This window comes from Myxine glutinosa, chromosome 6 (genome assembly GCF_964187855.1).
Source record: "Myxine glutinosa chromosome 6, kmMyxGlut1.1, whole genome shotgun sequence".
In the NCBI taxonomy this organism is placed as follows: Eukaryota; Metazoa; Chordata; class Myxini; order Myxiniformes; family Myxinidae; genus Myxine; species Myxine glutinosa.
In genome coordinates, this window is record NC_136266.1 from 129691482 (window position 1) to 129711827 (window position 20346).

Here is a 20346-nt window from a genome sequence, read left to right on the forward strand (position 1 = left end):
GAATAATGAAATAATTAATCGATTAATTGATTAATTAATAAATCAAAAATAGCCTTTGCAGCCAAATCACCTGGTCATTGGCATGTCCAAATATCAGCTTCCGAACTCAAAAGGTGCCTGAGTTAATGGTCAGAAGAGAAATGAAATTTGATTAATTAAATAAGTACTTAATCGCTAATAATTAAATAACTCCTCAATTAATTGATTAATCAAAAAACAAAAAATACCATTTTTGACAAAGGACTTGCTTCACTACTGTGCCGAAATTTCAGCTTCCTAGCTTAAAGGATGGCTGAGATATCGCCCGGACAATCAAACAAACAAGTACAGATACATTCAAAGTACACCGCCCCCATGCCAAATAATTAAATATCCTACAGCACGGCTCATAGAGGCTGCATTGGGAGGGAGAGGTGTACACTAATTGATTGATTAATTGTATAAATAAAATCAATAAAAGATTATCACAAAATAATTTCTTAATCAATTGGCTAATAGCATAACGAAACCACTAGTGCTTCATCTGAAGATGTATCTTTTAGAAATGTAATTAAATAAGTCATTAATAAAAAATTAAATAATTAATTGATTAATCAATAAATAATTAATCGATTAAATGATTAATCAATAAATCAAAAATATCCTTGATAGCCACATCAGTTGGTCACTGTCATGTCCAAATATTAGCTTCCCAGCTCAAAAGGTGCCTGAGATATTGGCCAAATCAGAAAGAAAGTAAATAAATGATTAATAATGAAAATAAATAAATAATAATCATTAAAAAATTAAATTATTAATCAATTCGGTCAGAGAACACATAAACCACCACCATTTCATCAGAATCTGTAACTAAAAAAAAATTTTTTTTAGTCATTAATCGAATAATGAAATAATTAATCGATTAATTGATTAATTGATTAATTAATAAATTAAAAATAGCCTTTGCAGCCAAATCACCTGGTCATTGGCATGTCTAAATATCAGCTTCCTCACTCAAAAGGTGCCTGAGTTAATGGTCAGAAGAGAAAGGAAATTTGATTAATTAAATACGTACTTAATATAAATAAAATCAATAAAAGATTATCACAAAATAATTTCTTAATCAATTGGCTAATAGAATAACGAAACCACTAGTGCTTCATCTGAAGATGTATCTTTTAGAAATTTAATTAAATAAGTCATTAATATAAAATTAAATAATTAATTGATTAATCAATAAATAATTAATCAATTAATCAATAAATAATTAATCGATTAAATGATTAATCAATAAATCAAAAATATCCTTGATAGTCACATCACTTGGTCACTGTCATGTCCAAATATTAGCTTCCCAGCTCAAAAGGTGCCTGAGTTAATGGTCAGAAGAGAAAGGAAATTTGATTAATTAAATACCTACTTAATTAATCGCTAATAATTAAATAACTCCTCAATTAATTGATTCATCAAAAAACAAAAAATACCGTTATTGACAAAGGACTTGTTCACTACTGTGCCGAAATTTCAGCTTCCTCGCTCAAAGGATGGCTGAGATATCGCCCGGACAAACAAACAAGAAAACAAGAAAACAAACAACCAGAGTGAAAACTGAGTACTCCCTTGCAGCGTGCGTCACCACCGGGCACCGAGCAAGAAAACCCCCTTCGCCCCCTTCGGTGCCCAGCAATGACGATTTGCAATGCCTGCAGATGGCATAGGAAAGGAGTGGTGTACAATAAAATCAGAATATAAATGTCAAAATACATTTCCTACAAACAATTTCAATGTTTACTCGACATAATTCATTGTATTTGACATTTTTACCTATAATATACCCCTCTGCTGGGAAGGAAATGGCAAACTACCCCAATTTTTTGCATTTTTGTGACGCACCCTGTATTATAACCATGCCGGTACTATTATTGGGCTGGCAGGATGGCCGAGAGTTACACACACTCGCCTAAGCTGTGTAGCCTGGGTTCAAATCCCGACCCAGATATAAACTGTCATCCCAGTGTTCATCCCTTGGATGGACATTCAACTGGGCGTCCCATCTGATAGCATTAGCTGGTGGACATTAAAGATCCTATGATGTTTTTAGCCAAGAGTAGGCAAGCTATCACCAGCACTGTGGCCAAATTACAAATTCCTGCTGGGAAGGCAATGGCAAACTACCCAGTATAACCCTTGCCAATAAATTGCTGCAGCAGTACTGAACTTGCCTTCAGGCAGAACACCAGATGTATGAATCTACGCAAACAATAATATAACATGTCCACAAGGAAAATAATGTTTTTCTATAACAAGCTCATACCTACACATATTGTGTATACGGCTTGCACAGGACAAGGACATTGTAGGATACCGGCACACTTTTACGTGATCTACGGGGAGATTGGAAGATGATGGATAAATCACCACAGTGTGGGGTTTAAACCCAGCATACCAGGGCAACATCCTGAACTAAATGCTCAGATGGGATCACCACATAGACAAATATTTTTTTTAACCTCGCCAGAGGAGAGGGTATTGCATTTGGGTCCGTTTGTTTGTCTGTCCACACAGAACGCGAGTATGCTTTTGTCTGCGACCATTGGTCCGATTGACATTGCCTTCCCAGCAAATTTTCACCATAGGAGTGCCTCCTCCTGTAGATTTAAAAAAAATGATAATTATGACGTCATCTGTCACGTGGTACAGGCACCATCTTGGAAACAAGACCAAAAGTCTAACAGCGGCGTAGCCGGGCTTGTAAAATATTATAAACCACAAACATATATGTTTAGCTTTTCAAACAGTCGCTAATGCTGCTTATAACATTAAAGAAAGAAATTTGGAGGAATCTCGACATCCATGAGGTAAGTTTTACTTACAGAACTGAGTGAAGATCTACTGTAATCCATATACCCCACAAGGGTTCGAGGTGTGCTCATTTACCAAGCAGCTAGCTCGCGCTTGCCAAGCCAGCCGTTCCTTAACGGTTTTGAATGGAGTGCTTGTTCGAATGATTATACCACTAGACGATCTCTCCACAAGAAACTTGGTAAATGAACACACACCCAATGTTCTTCAGACCTGACCATAGATCGACTATAATCTATATACCCAAAAGAGGAATGGCCCTTCCTGCCACTCCCGTAGTGAGCGGGTATACTTGTAAATTAAAATGTCGGTCGGTGCAGTCAGCCGGCGTAATGACATCACAGACGTAATGACGAAACGGACACAAAACTGATATATTTTAATTTCCAGTAAGTTTGTAGTCACTACAAAGGGATTAGTGTTATGATTTGATTTACTATAATATTCACGTTACGTTATCATTATTTCGAAAATGATATTACTATCAAAAAACCGAGGCGAATTCTTGACTTCCTCGGTTATTGTCCCCCGTCGCTCAGCGGAGCGAAAGGGGGACAATGGCTTTCCCCTCCGTCCGTGTGTCCGTCTGTCCGTGCGTGTGTGCGTGCGGCGTGTGTGCGTAAGCGAAGGACCGCATTCGAATTTGGTGTGTGGGTGCAACCCACGTCAAAATCCAAGATGGCCGCCGCCATGTATGTCTGATGCCATGTATGTCTGAACCTTGTGAGATGAATATCTTGAAAAATAAGCGAAGTACCAACTTCTAATTTGGTGTGTGGGTGTATCTCTGCATAAGGACGAACGCTATTGAAAATTGGGTCGCCACGTCAAAATCCAAGATGGCCGCCAGTCCGCCACCATATATATGTCTGAAACTTGTGAGCGAAATATCTCGAAAAATAAGCGAAGTACCAACGTCTAATCTGGTGTGTGGGTGTATCTAGGCACAAGGAAGAACGCTGTTTAAAATCGTGTCGCCACGTCAAAATCCAAGATGGCCGCCGCCATGTACGTCTGATGCCATGTATGTCTAAACCTTGTAACCTGCATATCTTGAAAAATAAGCGAAGTACCAACTTCTAATCTGGTATGTGGGTGTATCTAGGCATAAGGAAGAACGCTATTGAAAATTGGGTCGCCACGTCAAAATCCAAGATGGCCGCCTCCATGTTTGTCTGACCCTTGTGAGCGATGTACCATATGTTTTATACCTCTCCCACCGCCCCCTTCCCACGCCCCCCCCCCCCCAAGCCCTCGCCCTCTCTCAGATCTCTCGATGTCTCCATGTCTCTCGGTCACTGCTCTCAAATGTTGTGTTTGTGTCCTTCCCCCTCTCTCCCCATCTTGTCTACCGCTCCCTATGTTATATGTTTTATGTGTCGGTTTGTCTTTCTGGGTGATTAATGTTCGCTCTTTCACGAGCCTCGACCTTGTATACAAAAAAAAAAAAAAAAAAAAAAAGCGAAATATCATATCATAGCATGTTTTCTGCATGTTCCACTTTGTCAACTCGCATCACTTCCCCGACGGGGGACCTAGGCGTAACGCTTGTTATTATTAGTGCCGAACAGCGCTCATCACTGATCATGAACCATACACCTCTTCAATCCATAAACCTTAAATTCACGACATTGGGATTAAAGTATTATGGTTATATTTACTATATTACTGGTATTACTATTACGAAAACGATACTACTGAAACGATACACTACTGTATTAAGAAACCTGGGCTTAATTTGTCCCAAGTGGTCCGAAAATGAGGCATAACGCCAAAGTCCTATATGCACCGTATTGTTGGAAGAGACATAACGCTGATGCTTTCGATATTTGATGATCATTTTAACAATCGGTTTGTTTTTAACACACAGAATGAAAAACATAAAGGTATAACATGGCGATTGTGATATATGACAGGTTCGACGATATGTTTGGCATGATCGGCATAATATAAAAATGGCAGTTTGTGGAGAGTCAGCAGCCGCACAGCCGTAATGACATCAGACGTAATCACATCACCCTGTCATGTGACCAGATTCTCAGCTCTGATTGGTATACGTTTGAGGGGACATACATACATACATACATACATACATACATACATACATACATACGGATGAACAAACACTGTTCTAGACGGCTCTGCCCGATGGGCTTCGCCGTCAAAACAGAAAAACTTTGCACCTCTATATCTCCGAAACCGCTCTATGGAAAAAAAATTGAAACATGGCTCCTTGTCAAGTACTCCCCATGAGGAATAACATGTGAATGATGATGCCATCGGTGCCTTCATTATGACATAATTAGACAAGTACAATGCTTGATCCGATCAGTTTTAAATTTCTTGAGCATGATCTACACAAAAATTGTATGGGAGAATTAAAAGGATTCCGTCAGGCTGAACATTTTATGTTTTGTATCCCACTGATAGGCTGGATCTGGATTTGGACCTGAACCAAAATCTAATCGGCCTGTTCTTGTCTCCTAACCAACTCATCCACCAAATTGTCTTAACTCGTCCATAACTTTTTTAAATATAAGTTATATATTTCTTTTTGCCTGACCTCTCAATGGTGAAGAATCACTTAAAAATTAAATAAGATTCGGATCTTCACCAAAATCGAATTGATTCGTCCTTGTCACACATGTGGATGTGTGGAGTATCGTTGAGAGAGAGGAAGACAAATGATGAATTGCGAAAGATGATGGGAAAAAAGCCTGTGATGGATGCTGTGAAGAAAAACAGGTTGAGATGGTTTGGTCATGTGTTGAGGAAGGATGAAAGTGACTGGTTGAGAAAAGTGATGGAAATGAAAGTAGAAGGAAGTAGAGGACGGGGAAGACCGAGAAAGACTTGGCTAAAGATGGTGGAAGAAGAAATGCGGGCAAGGGGGTTAACAAGGAGAGATGCAGAAAATAGGGCAAAATGGAGAAGATTGTCATAGGGACTGCAAGGCTAACCCCCGCTCTAGCAGGGAAAATGGCCTTAAAATGCCTGTTGTTGTTGTTGTTGTTGTTTGTCACACACCCAACTTGTCCACCAAGTTTTGTCCAAATCTGTCCATAACTTTTTGAGATATCGTGCTACATATCGTTTTTAGCCCTATCACTCAATGGTGAAGGTCAGGTCAGGTATGGGAGCCTGCGCCAAAGCAGCACGTCACCGCATCCACTTTCCGATGGTTCTCCAGAAGCCTCCGTCTGGCCATCCCCCAGGCTGATGCCGGGCCCATCCCTATCTCCTTGAGTTGCCAATCAACCTACTGCAACCACGAGGCACGGTCGGCCCATTGGCCTCCTCCACTCAGGAGGCTCCCTTGCTGAGTGAGCTGGATCAGCATCCGGAAAATGAGCCATGTCCATACAGCCGAAGCTGATGCTCACGGACCATACAAGAAACAACTCTCATCTGAGTCTCTCTCAACAACCGCTCGTTGGACACAAAGTCCGACTGGCGATAACCAAGGATTCTCCGAAGAGACTTGGTTCCAAAGAGCAAGTCACATTCTCTGGCCCTTGGTAAGGGGTCCAAGTCTCACATCCGTAGAGCAAGACTGGAAGCACCAAGGACCTAAAGACTCTGACTTTCGTCCTCCTGCATAGATACTGATAGCGCTACCCCCCATGATCCAGTGAATGCATGACTCCCCAGGCCCGATACAGACAAAATAGAGTAATAAAATTACAAGAAATAGAGTAATGAAACAACCCAGACAAAAAAATGGTGAAGAATCACTGAAAAAAAATTCTACTAGCTGGATCCGAATTCGGATCTTCACCAAAATCATATATTTTCGTCCTTGTCACATACGCTACCTCTCTACCAAATTTCGCCCGAATCCATCTACAACTTTCTGAGATATCTTGTTAACAGACAGACAGACAGATAGACGGGTGAAAACATAACCTCCATCCACCTTTGGTGGTGGAGGTAATAAGCACCCCACAAAATACACCACACAAACACGTCTTGGCGAGGGTCTGCAATCTCTGATTGCTCTTTCTTGTTATTTATGTTGCTAAATCCACAATTCCCCTGGGTTTCTTGACAAGCTGACATCTTCTGATGAGGCAACTTCTACATCAGTGGTAAAGTCACCACCACAATTACCACATTTGGTTCCCGAACTACGAGGATTAAATCTTTCCCACGTCACCTTGTACCAGCAAGATGTGACTCAATGCCACTACGCTTTGAATGTGCAACGGTTCTTGAAATAATGATGTCTTCCCAGACAAATGGATCGGTCGACGTCGACCAATTGCTTTGCCACCTCGTTCACCTGACCTGTCCCCATTGGACTACATTTTATAGGGCTATGTAAAACTGTTGTTTACTCATCAAAATCACATTCTTTAGTTGAGCTTATAGCTATGATCACAAATGCAATTCGTGAAATTACTCAGCAGCAACTGGAGAACGTATTCAATAGTTTGTAAAATCGGATTGAACCATGTATTATGAAAGATGGTGGTTATGTTGAAGCCTAAAGATTTGAACGGTATTGAGTAAAACTTTTATGAATTGTGGTTTCATGCACCATTTACAGTAAGTTTCTATCATGTGCACATCCAAAGTTATAAAAGTGCAAAGTTGAACAAGGACTTTATGGACATCATGCATATGTGTCCTGCGGAGGTAACGCCAGTTTAAATGTAGAAAAAGGACATTACGAGTTATCATTGGCTTAGCTCAGGATTCCCAGTAGTTGTGTAGCAGGGAACTCTTGAGTGGTGACTGAGATGACAGGATTGTGATTCTCTGATCTCTTCATAAACAGACAGGTACAAACTCAGCATCATGCTTTTGACGCCTTTTACAAGCCGCACTGTCTCGAGTGTCAATGTCGTTGCTCTCCAACGACCGAGTGTCCCCAAATACACACCATGTCCTGGACCTCAACATCCCCTAATCCATGCACATCCATGCACAGGCATGGCAACAATGCTAAATCGCAATGGAAGCACATTCCATGTACCTCCAGGGAGTGAGTGATAAGTATCCAAAACCGAGCCACACCCAAAGGCTCATACGCAGGCATCGTGAACACGTCCATCTACAAAACGATAACGTGGAAACACAGCTGGGCCAGCAAAACACCGACGTTAATTTTATTATTATATCCCATATCTGGGTGTTTTTGCATCCCAAATTTCCAGATCGTACCAATTGCTAACCTCGTCCAGCTGCTGTCCTTGCTCGCTCGGTTGATTTAATCCATTTGAACCACATCTGTAAATGGAGACTTCTGCACGCGTATCTGGTTTGACCGAAGACGAGATGGGCTGTGGTTGGCACAAAACACAGGCCGGATTGTGTTGCGATGAGTAGAGACTGTCATTTTTCCAACCCGGTTTGGGTCAATATTCTATTGTCACGGGTTAAAGTTATCAACAAGGTGAGGGACTATGATGCTGAGGACAGTGAAATAATGTATAAAATTAAAAAAACTAAGGAAGATTTTTGCAGGGGTTGGAGGAGTATGATAGAAGAACACTTAATTTGTGACTTGTAGACTTGGTGCAATATTCCATTAGACCAGGAGTTGTAGTGTCACTGTAGCACTCTGCAAATTATGTTCCCTTTAAACACGTCATTCAATAATCTTGTGTGCGATGACAAGGTTTCCATGGAATATGTTATTTGGTTATTAAAGAATGCAATCTAATGTGTTTCTTTCCTTTCCTGTACACCCCTCCCGCAGTTCAGCCTGTGCCGCAAGTTTAAGGTTACAACAATCCCGACTCTTATCCTGCTCGATTCCTGCAATGCCCATGTTCTTACAAAGAATGGTGTGGCCATGGTTACGGAGGATCCCCATGGTAAGTGATGTTGATGCTTCAGGTGTTTCCACTCTTCTCTTTTCAGAAACAGCTTGGATGAAGTGAGAGAAATGGGACTGAGTGACACTATGGAAGGAGCGAGTGGAGCATTATTCTTTTGACCTTGTCTTGATCTGTTTAGGCCTTGTCATATATCCAGGTATTGAGGCGTAGGCAAGAGCAGTACTACAGTTGGTAAAAGGTCAACAGACACAAGATGTGGACAAGAATGCATCGTGGTGAAAGGACAGGGTCTCAGCGTGTGTAGGAAAGCTCAGAGGTAGAGATGGAAGAGAGCATGATGTGGTGGTGGGCATGAGACTTGAAAGCCTGGATATAAGAATAAGAAGATTGAAACACAGTTCCACATATCAGAGAAGATGGGTAGAAATTAATGGAGGTGAGTGGTGAGCTTGGATTTTGAAGTTGGGGACATGGCGGACACTGCTCGTACATCTGTCTTGAGAGAAGTATCAGATGCACGTACCAGAGATATACTTGACTGCCCAGCACCACATTTCTGTTGGTTTCATTTTATTTTGTATACAAATTCGAGGCTCCTGTAAGAGCTAAAATTGCGGATTGTGTGAGTTCTGAGAGATCAGACTTCAAATGAGCCTGATGTTGAACTGTGGTGTTTGTGGTTTTGCACAAGGAGCAGATTTGGCCAAACTGTGCTTTGATGTGCGCTATTTCATTTCAGGTGTTGACCACAAAATAATTATTTATCTTTGATTGCACTTTTGGTTGTTCTGTTCCTTGTTATTAAAACCCATTTTCATGTCGCGTGAACTTCTTGACTATTGACAGGCCTGGAGTTTCCCTGGGCACCCAAGACCTTTGCACAGACTATTGCTGGACCCCTGATCCGGCCTTTGGGAGAGATGACTGACTATGGTGTGCTGGGGGATGCCCATATCGGCCTCTACTTCTCTGCTAACTGGGTACTGACTGTAGGCTGTATGATACATGTAGATTGTGTTGTATAATGGGACAATGAAAAACATATATAGGTGTACCTGTAGCTTCGCTGATTCACCTTTTGGGGGGTTTTGTTTTTATAAGAAGGACAACTCTTGCCTGACAGTATGGGTCCTGTTTTGAACTTTTCATTTAATTTATAATATTATATTATGAGGTGTACACAGAGATGATAATTGCAGCTGGAGAAGTCTGAGTCAGTTGAGCGAAGAGGCTGTTGAATGTATGTTTGAGGGTTCGATTCTGGCAGAGAGGACAGGGTTAATTGTGCCGATTTGAAATGGGAAGAGGGATGTTCAAGATCCGGGGAAGTACAGGGGTGTTATGCTCATTGGTCATGTTATGAAGGTGCTGGAGAGGATTCTGGATGGGAGGATAAGGAAGAGTGTGGAGAAGGAGATTGGATAAGATCAGCAGGGGTTTAGAAAGGGTTCACGACGGATGGGATGTTCGTGTTGAGACAGCTTGTGGAGAAGAGGTTGGAGGTGCAAGGTGAAATGGCATTGGGATTTGTGGACCTTGAGAAGGCCTACGACACTGTCCCGAGAGAGATGGTGATGGCAACACTGAAATGGATGGGAGTGACAGAAGCAGAAGTTAGGTTGGTGGAAGGGATGTACAAGGGAACGAAGGGAAGAGTTTTGGTTGGTTCTGGGATGTCGGAGGAGTTCAGTGTGAACATCGGTTTGAGGCAGGGAAGTGCTCTCAGCCCACTCATGTTTATCATGGTGATGGAGCTGGTAAGCAGGAAGGTCACCATGAGTATTTTGGGGAAGATATTGTATCCAGGACAATGTAGCTGTTGTAATGGAGCATAGGCAGGAGATGCAGGAAGTACTGGGGGAGTGGAAGACTGCATTTGACAAATATGGGCTGAAGATGAGTGTGGAGAAGACTAACGTGATGTGGGTCAGGTAGCAGAGAAAATAAATGAATATCAGGTGAGATGGGAAGGAGATCAGACAGGGAAATAGGTTTGAGTATCTGGGAGGGAACAGTGACCGGGCATTGTAAGTTGGAGGCAGAGGTGCGGGGGAGGATTCAGGTGGGTGTGAATGCGTGGAGGAGGGTGGAGGGAGTAATGGCAGACTGTAAGATTTCAAGGAGATTGAAAGGAAAGGTTCTGATGTGCGGAACGCTGGCCTACCTTTGCGGTCTGCAAACGGTAGCACTGACTGAGAGAACAACAGAGGCTGCATATTTGCAAGAACAACTGGGTCAGGAGGATTGTGGGAATGAAGAGTGTGGATAGAAGGAGAATGGATGAACTAAGGGAGGAGATTGGTGTGCAGATGAGCTTGATGGGGAGATTGGTGAAATGTCGGCTGCGATGGGCTGGACACTTAGTGCGCATGGGGGAAGAGAGCATGGCAAAGACAGCAGATAGGTTGAGGGAACAGGGTAGCAGGAAAAGAGGTAGACTGTGGGTGAGATGGGAGGATTGTGTGAAGAGCGTTATCAGTAAGGTAGAGTTGGGAGAGAGGAGAGAGTTGGCTGAGGACAGAAGTGAGTGGAGGAGTATTGTGGTAAAGGCAGGGCAGGAGCTTGGTACCATTGGCCCCTACCCCCTTATAAAGGGAAGAGGAGGTGAAGAAGGTATTTGCTTCCTTTTTTTTTCTTTTTCGATCATTGGCTTTATCCTAAAAATTATTTTCATTTGACAGTATCAAAAGCTCTTTGCTAAGTTTGAAATGCAATGCATGAAAAGGATGTACTGCTCTATTCAGCTACACAGGCTTTTGTCACCAATACTTTTTCCTCATTGAATGAGTGACGAGTCCGAATGTTTATCTGTAGTTAATAATCTGGAAATTAAGTAATTGAGAAATGTAATTCCTCCTGCCCCACCCCGGCCCTTTGGGTCACTCAAAACCAAAACGATTTAACACCAATCTGCAGTAAGTTTGTTTGTGCATTTGCATATTGCTTATGTAATATGTGTTGACCATATAATAATGATAATTCTGATGTACCATCCTCTATAGAGCATTGGTGCTGCCGAAGCAGTTTCTTGGCAAAAGGTTATGATAGGTGGTTTTCCATTACCCTTTTCACAGTCGTCAGGGCAGGAATTTGTTCATGGTGCCGGCGATAGCTCATGTACTTTTCACGAAGGACACCGTCGTGGCATCTTTAACATCCACCAACTAATGCCGACAGACAGGACATTCAGTTTAACATCTATCCGAGGGACGGCACACACATCGATGAACATGTGAAATGAACATCACGTGTGAACATCACGCATGTGAAACACCAGGATGACAGTGTATAGCTGAGTTGGGATTCTGCCTATAAAAACATTCATGATGCATCAGTTCCAGTAGGAATCTCAGATTGGCTCCCAGGGCTGAAATACTGTTGTTTTTCGTATACAACCTGTAGCTGTGGGTTGCATCATTTCTCTGGGTCACTGATGCAGTGCCCCAATTACCAGTGAGCTGGTACTCAATTTGCCGACCTTGGAAGGATGACAGGCTGAGTCAACCAGGTCAACTAAGTTCAACAACTGAGTCAACTAAGTCAACAGGCTGAGACAGGCAAATTTTATTGCATGGAGTATCCTTCACAACACAAGTCTTTGATTTACATATGCTTGTCATGCAGTATTTCAGCAGCCTGGTGTTGGCTTAGTGGTTAGGGTGCAGGCTTGGGATCCTAGGATCCTGGGTTCGAATCCCGGTCGATCGCTAAATTAACGCCAGGGGGGTTAATTTAGCGTTAATTTAATTTAGCGTTAGCGTTTAGCGTTAATTTAGCGTTAATTTAGCGTTAATTTAGCGTTAACGCCCCTGGCGTTAATTTAGCGATCGACCGGGATTCGAACCCAGGATCCTAGGATCCCAAGCCTGCACCCTAACCGCTAAGCCAACACCAGGCTGCTGAAATACTGCATGACAAGCATATGTAAATCAAAGACTTGTGTTGTGAAGGATACTCCATGCAATAAAATTGCAGCAAGATTCCACATTTCATTTGGGAACTGTCGATTGAGATTGAGGAGCGGAAGTAAAAAGTGCCATTGGTATTGTTGTAAATGTAGTACCTCGAGAACAGCGAGATACACATTGAGATGTGTAGTGGCCATAATAGAAATGTAGCTTCTCAAAATGTTGCTGACAATAGGTTTCTGTTTATACAGGTATCAAATAACAGGGGGTGAAGGGCCAACAGTAGGACAAGGAAATACAGATGCATCACAGCATGTGAAGAAGAATTTCAGAGGTTCATTTTACAATCTTTTGATAATCCATTGTACCGACAACCTGTTCCTGTGTATCTATGGTGGCTTTTTAATGGAGTCCCTTGGTGCCTGCTTGAGCATTGATTGTTGGTGACATTTCTGCTGTGCTGTTTGACCGGCAAAGCAAATTTGTTTTGTACAGAATCCCATTTGTACCAACAAAAGCACCCATCGCCTCGTCGACGGATTTAATCAAAAGACAACATGTTGTACTTTGCAAACATTCTGCTGTATTAAATCTGTAATTTGCTGGAGGTCATCTTCCATCTGCTTCTAAGTCGGATAACATCATCTTCATCAAAGATCCTTGCTACTTGTGTGACCAAATATGGTTCGTACATGGGGTGAGCAAAAAATCACTTCTGCTCTATTGCAAATCTCAGTGTTTGCTTTGGTTTTAAAACCTCCACATAAAATGAGTGAAATGAAACATTTTGAAAATTTCGAATTATTCTCACTCAGATTTCAACATCAACGTTTCTTTATCGAAGAAGATTTATTAATTTGTTTAAACATTGATATTGTTGAAACTTTCCTTACATAAGATGATGATTTGTAATATCGTATAACACCAGGTTTTGATCTTCATCATGCCACGACTTTGGTTTATCTTCAAGGTCCACCACTGCATATACTATTTTTATCCTCTTAATTTTTATTACTCTCCAGAAATTTATTGTTTGTTTGAAGACGATCCATTTCAAAATCCCCCAAATTAGTTCTCAAAATATTTGTTAAGTGTATCAATGATTTAATTAAACTAGAATACCCACTCCCCATGGAAGCGGCACAAAGAGTCATGATATTAACCTCTGTGGGATATATAGATTACAGTAGATCTATGTTCAGGTTTGTTCCCCATTACCCTTTTATAAGTTACCCATCATCTATAAGCATAGATTGCCTCACAGATTTTTTTTTTTTGTATTCAAGATGGGGGTTCGTGTAAGAGTTAGCACATTAAACACAAAAAAACATAAATGGACACATAAAACAATAAAGGGATGGGGAGACAAGATGGGGAGAGAGAGGGAAGCACACAAGCACAACAGTGGAGAACAGAGACATCGGGAGATCTGTGGAAAGGAGAGTGCTTGAGGGGGGTAGGAAAACACGGTATAAAACAAATTGACACTACTCGGAATTTCAGGAATGAAGTCGGAGATTGAAAGAGGTGGATTTGGGGTGTATTAACGGGGGTGGAAAATATCAAGGTTTTGGATGGGGAAAGATAAGCGATGGTGGTGAACAGCTGTTTTAAATACCTGGAGGGAGGAGAGGGATTGAAGAGAGTGTGGGAGTTTGTTCCAGAGGTGGGAGAAAAGAGGAATTAAAGAGTGAAGGTCAGCAGAGAGTCTTGATTTTGGCAGTTTCACCAGAAGAAGGGTTGCTGGCAGATATTGTGCGACCTGAAGGAATATTTGGGGGACACAGCACAGACAGAGCTGGGGGAGCTAGGCCAGAGAGGAGTCGGTAGAAGACAGAAAGACCACCAAACTGCCTGCGGTGTACGAGTGAAAGGCCCTCAGAAGCCGCTTCATTGTGGGAGATTCCAATGATCCTGAAAGCTTTGGTTTCTACAGCGTGAGGCAGGAGCACCTGCCCAGAGGGGAGAACAGTATTCCATCAAGCTGTGGATGAAAGCTTTGTATGTGGTGAGGAGCTCAGAGGTGGCAAGGAAAATGTCGGGATTCCTCCATTATCTTTCAGTTTAGTGTTAAACAGCAGTAGCGACTGTTTATAAAGGTAATCATATGTTTGTGGTTTATAATATTTTTACTTCTAGTAGCTTTGAATGAATGAAATGCCATGATAAGCTCTATATTTACATTAACATGGCATTTGTCCAAGAAGGTAAAGCCCTTTGGGGAGAGGGGATATTATTCGGCTTTCAGTGTATATACTAGTGTATAGTGTGTACATGAGGTTCCCACTGGAAACCTTTTGTTCTTGTAAGGATTATTATTCTCACACATTTTGTGGAGACAATTCTGAGAAAACCATAATAGCTATCTCTGCGAAACTTTAACTCATTATATATACCAATGTAACTTATTGCATCATGAATTTTGTTTTTGCAATTTTGACTTGCATTGGCTGCCATTGCCTATGATGTCATAAACTTTAAACATCTTCTTCTCCAGAACCGCTAAACGGATCAATGCAAAATTTTACACATGTGATCACATGGCCATGTGAATGAAAGATTGCGAAAGAAAACGTCATCGGTCACGTGGTTTGGTGGCCATATTGGATTTTAAAATAAAACTAAAAAAATCAATTTCTCCAAAACCGCTTGTCCGATTGATACTAAACTAGAAACACATGTTTTCATTCCAATGGGGGAAAATATTTGCAAACTATGATGTCATCAGTCATGTCATTTGGAGGTCATCTTGAATTTAAGGAAAATAATTAAGTGATCTTTTCCGGAATACCTCTTAACGGATCAATGCAAAATGTCAAACATATGATCAATGAAAGATGTTGGAATTTGTTTTTGTAAACTATGATGTCATCAGTCACGTGATATGGTGGCCATCTTAGACTTAAGGACAACCTTTGAACATCTTTTTCTCCAGAACTGCTGAGTGGATCAATACGAAATTTCATATGTATGATCAACTCCCCATGTATAAAAATGTTTCTGAACTATGACATCATCAGTCACGTGGTATGGTGGCCATCTTGGATTTAAGGAAAATATTTGAAAACCCATATCTCCAGAACCATTCAACGGATCAATCCAAAACGTCTTACGCAAAACTGACTACACATGAGGAATGTTTTTTTTTTTTTTTTTTTTTTTTTTTTTTCACAAACTATGACATCAGTCACATGGTATGGTGGCCATCGTGGATTTAAGGAAAATAAATTGAAAATCCATAGCTCCGAATGAATTCACTACAACCTGCATTGTGTGACCCTTAGGCCTCCTGTCAAGTTTGGTTGAGATTGGATAAGAAACGACCAAATGTATCGCAGTCCAAAAATCAGTCAGACAGTGAGACAGACACACAGACACCAAATTGCATATTTTAGTATGATAACTGACCAAATGCAGCACTGGAGTATCAGAAGGACCACAAAAGGACAAAGATGGAGTCATCAGGAGGAACCTGGATAGGATTCGGGTTTCAAACGCTGCTCCTCTACCCTCAAAAGCATCCAGATGCGGTCAGGTGAACCCTACAAAATATATTTGCAATATTCACCCCTCCATAGACGAAAAACGAGGAGGAAAGAAAGGGGAGATGGAGGACAAAATGAGTCATACTGCTACTTGTCTGATAAAGTTGATCGATATGGATAAATGGCATTCTTGTGAAGTTGGGTTGGTTCAAAGACAGGATTTTGAAGTCGAGCTGTTTGACAAAGTGTTATTATAACCGTTCTAATTTAGAACAGAGCCCTTTAGCATGTAATGGTAAGTGGCACAGTATGACGCTGGATTAGAGCTGAAGGCTCCTTGGGTTCATAGCCGCCAGTTTGCTCTTACATCAACCTAATCAAATATGGTGTTGTTGCTGCACGCCATTTAGTGTGGGAACGATGCAAAGGCTTCATCACACTAAAAGAAGGCAATTCTCTGTATGTGTATATGTACGCCTGGTCATTATAGAATTGAAAATGGATGGGCCAACCAAACTCCACCAAATGTTGCATACTTTCTTGGGGTACCCGGCATCAGGTCATGGGCACAAAATAACTCCCTACATCCTCCCCTCGCCCTCCTTCCCCCGGCAGGGACCACTTACGATTTTCACCTGTATATGGAGAATAGTGCAAATGGTTTAACCCCTGACCCATGCCGGAGGGAAGCGGGCATTAACACCTTATTTAGCTCGCAGAGGGAACGGGTGTTACTATAAAAAATTCCTGATTATTCGGTTTTTTTCCCCCTTCGATGTCTTTTAAGATTTAGCTCCAGGTTTTAATTTTCAATTTTTGCATGCACAGCGTTGTTATTTTTGTTGTGCTATTTTATTTATTTGCTGCATAAGTTATGTAATTAATTTCTGTATGATCTATGCTGGATGACATACGACTCGTAGTATGTTGGTTATGGTTTTGCTTTACCTGATGATATGCACATTTCCACTTCTATGATGTCCAAAATTATTCTTTGAAAATCTCTTGTGAACATCGGTAATGATAAATATCAATCGTGCATCACATGTCGTGCTTGCCGCGTTCTCTCGATTGCCTTTTCTTCCCAGCGTTTGTGCCCATTTTTTCTGACGTACCACCCGGGGCAACATTTCATTGCACACGAGTGCTCCGCTGATGGTAGTGGTGTTATTGATATACAAATAACGTGTCTCAAGCTGTCTGATTTTTGAGACAGGCCCTTGAAAAGATGTCTGAATGGCCAAGCGGCTAACACGACCCCGTTGGGTTTTCTCCCCAGTGCCCTCCTTGCAAGGCGTTCACACCTCTGCTGTGCGAGACGTACCGGCGTGTGCGTGAGGCTGGGAAGAAGTTCGAGATCATTTTTGTAAGTTCTGACAGGTGAGAGGAGGGAGATGTGTGGGCAAGGAAGGAGTCAAATGCTGGGAAATAATTTAGGAGAGGGTGGGAGAGAAAGCAACTACTAGGAAGCCATTAAGGGAAGATATAAGAAAAGTTGGCTGAAATGATGCTATAAAGAAGAGATGAATTAAGGTGAGAATGCAAGTGAATACCAAAGGGCCCATGGGGGTATACATAGGCCTGCATGCCGAGGAGGGATCAGGGTGAGAGGGGAGAGGAGGAAACTTTAATGCAGCCAACAATCCCATTATGTCCTTCATTCTATCCATTACAAATACCATCTGATTTCTGATCTCTTGATTAGTATGCATTAATCCTCCATCGATTAATATGTAATTAATATTAATAATAATATTAATAATATTAATATTATTAATAATATTAATTAATTAATATTAATACGTAATAATTAATATGCATAAGAGAGAAGGTGCAAGTTGGTCATGGTTGTTACCTCCAAGTCACGGAAGTTGGACGGAGGTTACATTTTCACCCGTCTGTTTTTGTCTGTGAGCAGGATATCTCAAAAAGGTTTGGATGAATTTGGACAAAACTTAGTTGACAGGTTGGGTGTGTGACAATGAAGAATTGATTCAATTTTACTGAAAATTCAAATCTGGATCTGGATCTGAGAATGTTTTAAGTGATTCTTCACCAGTGATAGGTAGGGCTGAAAAGGATATATATATATCAGTCACTATGCGACCCCCATATCATCAGTGGAGAACCGCCAGCAAGGTGTCCCATACAGCTGCTGCTGCACCTTGCTGGGAGCGATAAGCACCGCCTGCCACACGGTAACGTTATCTCTGGTATCCACTCATCATATGGAGTCGACCTGGTTGCGGTTGGGAGTTACTAATACAGATACCATATATATATATATATATAAAACACGATATCTCAAAATTGTGGACGGATTCGGATGAAACTTGGTGGGCAGGTTGGGAATGTGACAAGGATGAATCGATTCGATTTTGGTGAAGATCCACATCTGGATATGAGTTTAAAAATTAAAAAAAAAGATTCTTCACCATTCATAGATGAGGTCAAAAGCAATATATAGTATGATATTTAAAAAAAGTTGTGGATTAGTTCTGACAAAACTGGGTGGATTAGTTTGGTCGGAGACGAGAACAAGGCAATTAGTTTTTGGTTCGGGTCTGGATCCAGATCCGGCCTATCAGTGGGATACAAAACGTAAACTGTTCAACGTGGTGGAGGTACGCGCTCTACCGAGTGCCGTTCTAGTTTATGTTGCATCCATTCTGCCTACAGATGTTCGACAAGATAGAGTTTTGTTCTCGACAGATCAATGGACAGTTCAACATTTCACATTGAATGCTGCTGGCTGGCTATGACATCTTTGTTTGCTTCTTTCATAAAAAATATGTGTCTCAGATGCAGTTAAACGCAACGCTTCTTGTTTGGTTTTGCAAATTTGTGCAGAATACCAATCAATGTACTCGTGGAACACTGGAGAGATCACCTGGAGCAAACGGAAAAGCCGACTACAGATCTTAAATTCCTTCCACAAATTCCCATGGTGTCCATCCTCTTTACCAAAATACAATCTCAAACGTTTTCAACAGTACTAACGATTCCACTCCTAAAAAGCATCTGTTGCTAAAATACTCTGCGAACGATTGACCTGAGTGACAGATTGATATGAGAAGCTAAGAAAGTAAGATATCATATAAGGTCTGTCGTGTGGGTTGTGAGCAATCCCATTGAATTGATGGAAAATGGCCATTTATTTGTTGCATAATGGGAGTGAGACCTATGGGAGTGAGAGAATGTGGGAGAGGGGGGAAGATGATAGGAGAGAATCGAGGGTAGTGTATTAGGGAGAGATGACAAAGGATGTGGGTGGGGCCATATATAGAGAATGGGGAGTGGGTCAAACATTCCAGCATAATTGTGAGTGTTGAGCAGAATAGCTGATGAGACCTGGCGGGAGTAATGGAAGATTAATAACAGAGAGGGCGCCTGGGATGACACCCGTGATGAGTAAAACATCCGAGACAGCACATTGGCATTCAAGTCAATAGTGAAGAGGCATGGTTCATGACACTGTCCGTATCTGAAGATTTTGCTCGTGATGAGTAGTAGCACAAAAGTGTCATGGAAGGACTTGGCATGATGGAGAATGCCAAACCAGCACTTGGTTTTGGAGCTCACATTTTAGATGTGATTGGTCTACGAGAGGCCTTGGCTGTGCATTATGAGTGATCCAGTCAGTCGTTTAAGATGCATGGAATAAAAGAAACGAGGCTTTATTAGGCCTCTGCAGCCTAAGGCCGGAGGCATTGTGCGTTTTCGGCTTGTCCATACGCTAGTGTGTGCGTGCGTCCATTATCAGGGTTTGTTTGTCACCACGATAACTTGTAAACCACTGAAGGGAACTCAACCAGATTTGGCACAAGTACGGACTGTAATAAGAAGATGAACTGACTAGATGTTCGGTTCAAAAGGTCAAAGGTCATGCGACCTTCAGTTGAAAATCATTTTGTTATCTATCTATAATTCCAGTAATCTCTGTGTGTATGTTTGTATGTTTGTATGTTTGTATGTTTGTATGTCTGTATGTCTGTGACCGCTGTTTCTCGACAACCACGGGTCCGATATACTTTAAACTTGCCAGGTATATTGCTGGGGACCCGAGGATGTGCCTTTTCAAGGTTTCATATTAATCGGAGAAGTAGTTACCGAGCTATGTCCAAAAAACGATTCAACCAATCAGAGAGCAGCGAGCTATCACGTGTGCCGAACGTGGCGAACAGACTCTGCCTCGGACGGCACATTTGAGAGCGTATTCATTTATTTCACGTTGGCAAACTATGTTGCCGCTATGTTGGCGTTAAACGATGTTTTAAAACTAATTAAAACTAATTTGCGATTCTTTCGCTTTCCTGCGCGTTTGTG

The 20346-nt window shown here is 41.5% G+C and overlaps 1 protein-coding gene across 2 annotated transcripts in view; it reads left to right on the top strand.

Moving 5' to 3' along the window:
• Nucleotides 1-20346, top strand: part of NXN (nucleoredoxin) — a 77938-nt gene that overhangs the window by 5736 nt on the left and 51856 nt on the right. Inside the window, exons 2-4 of one of the 2 annotated variants that reach the window (XM_068121067.2) lie at nt 8546-8663; nt 9474-9607; nt 17300-17400. In XM_068121067.2, the coding sequence (XP_067977168.1) occupies nt 8546-8663; nt 9474-9607; nt 17300-17400 (353 nt within the window). The remainder of the gene's footprint in view (nt 1-8545; nt 8664-9473; nt 9608-17299; nt 17401-20346) is intronic. The other variant, XM_068121068.2, reaches the window with a different exon arrangement.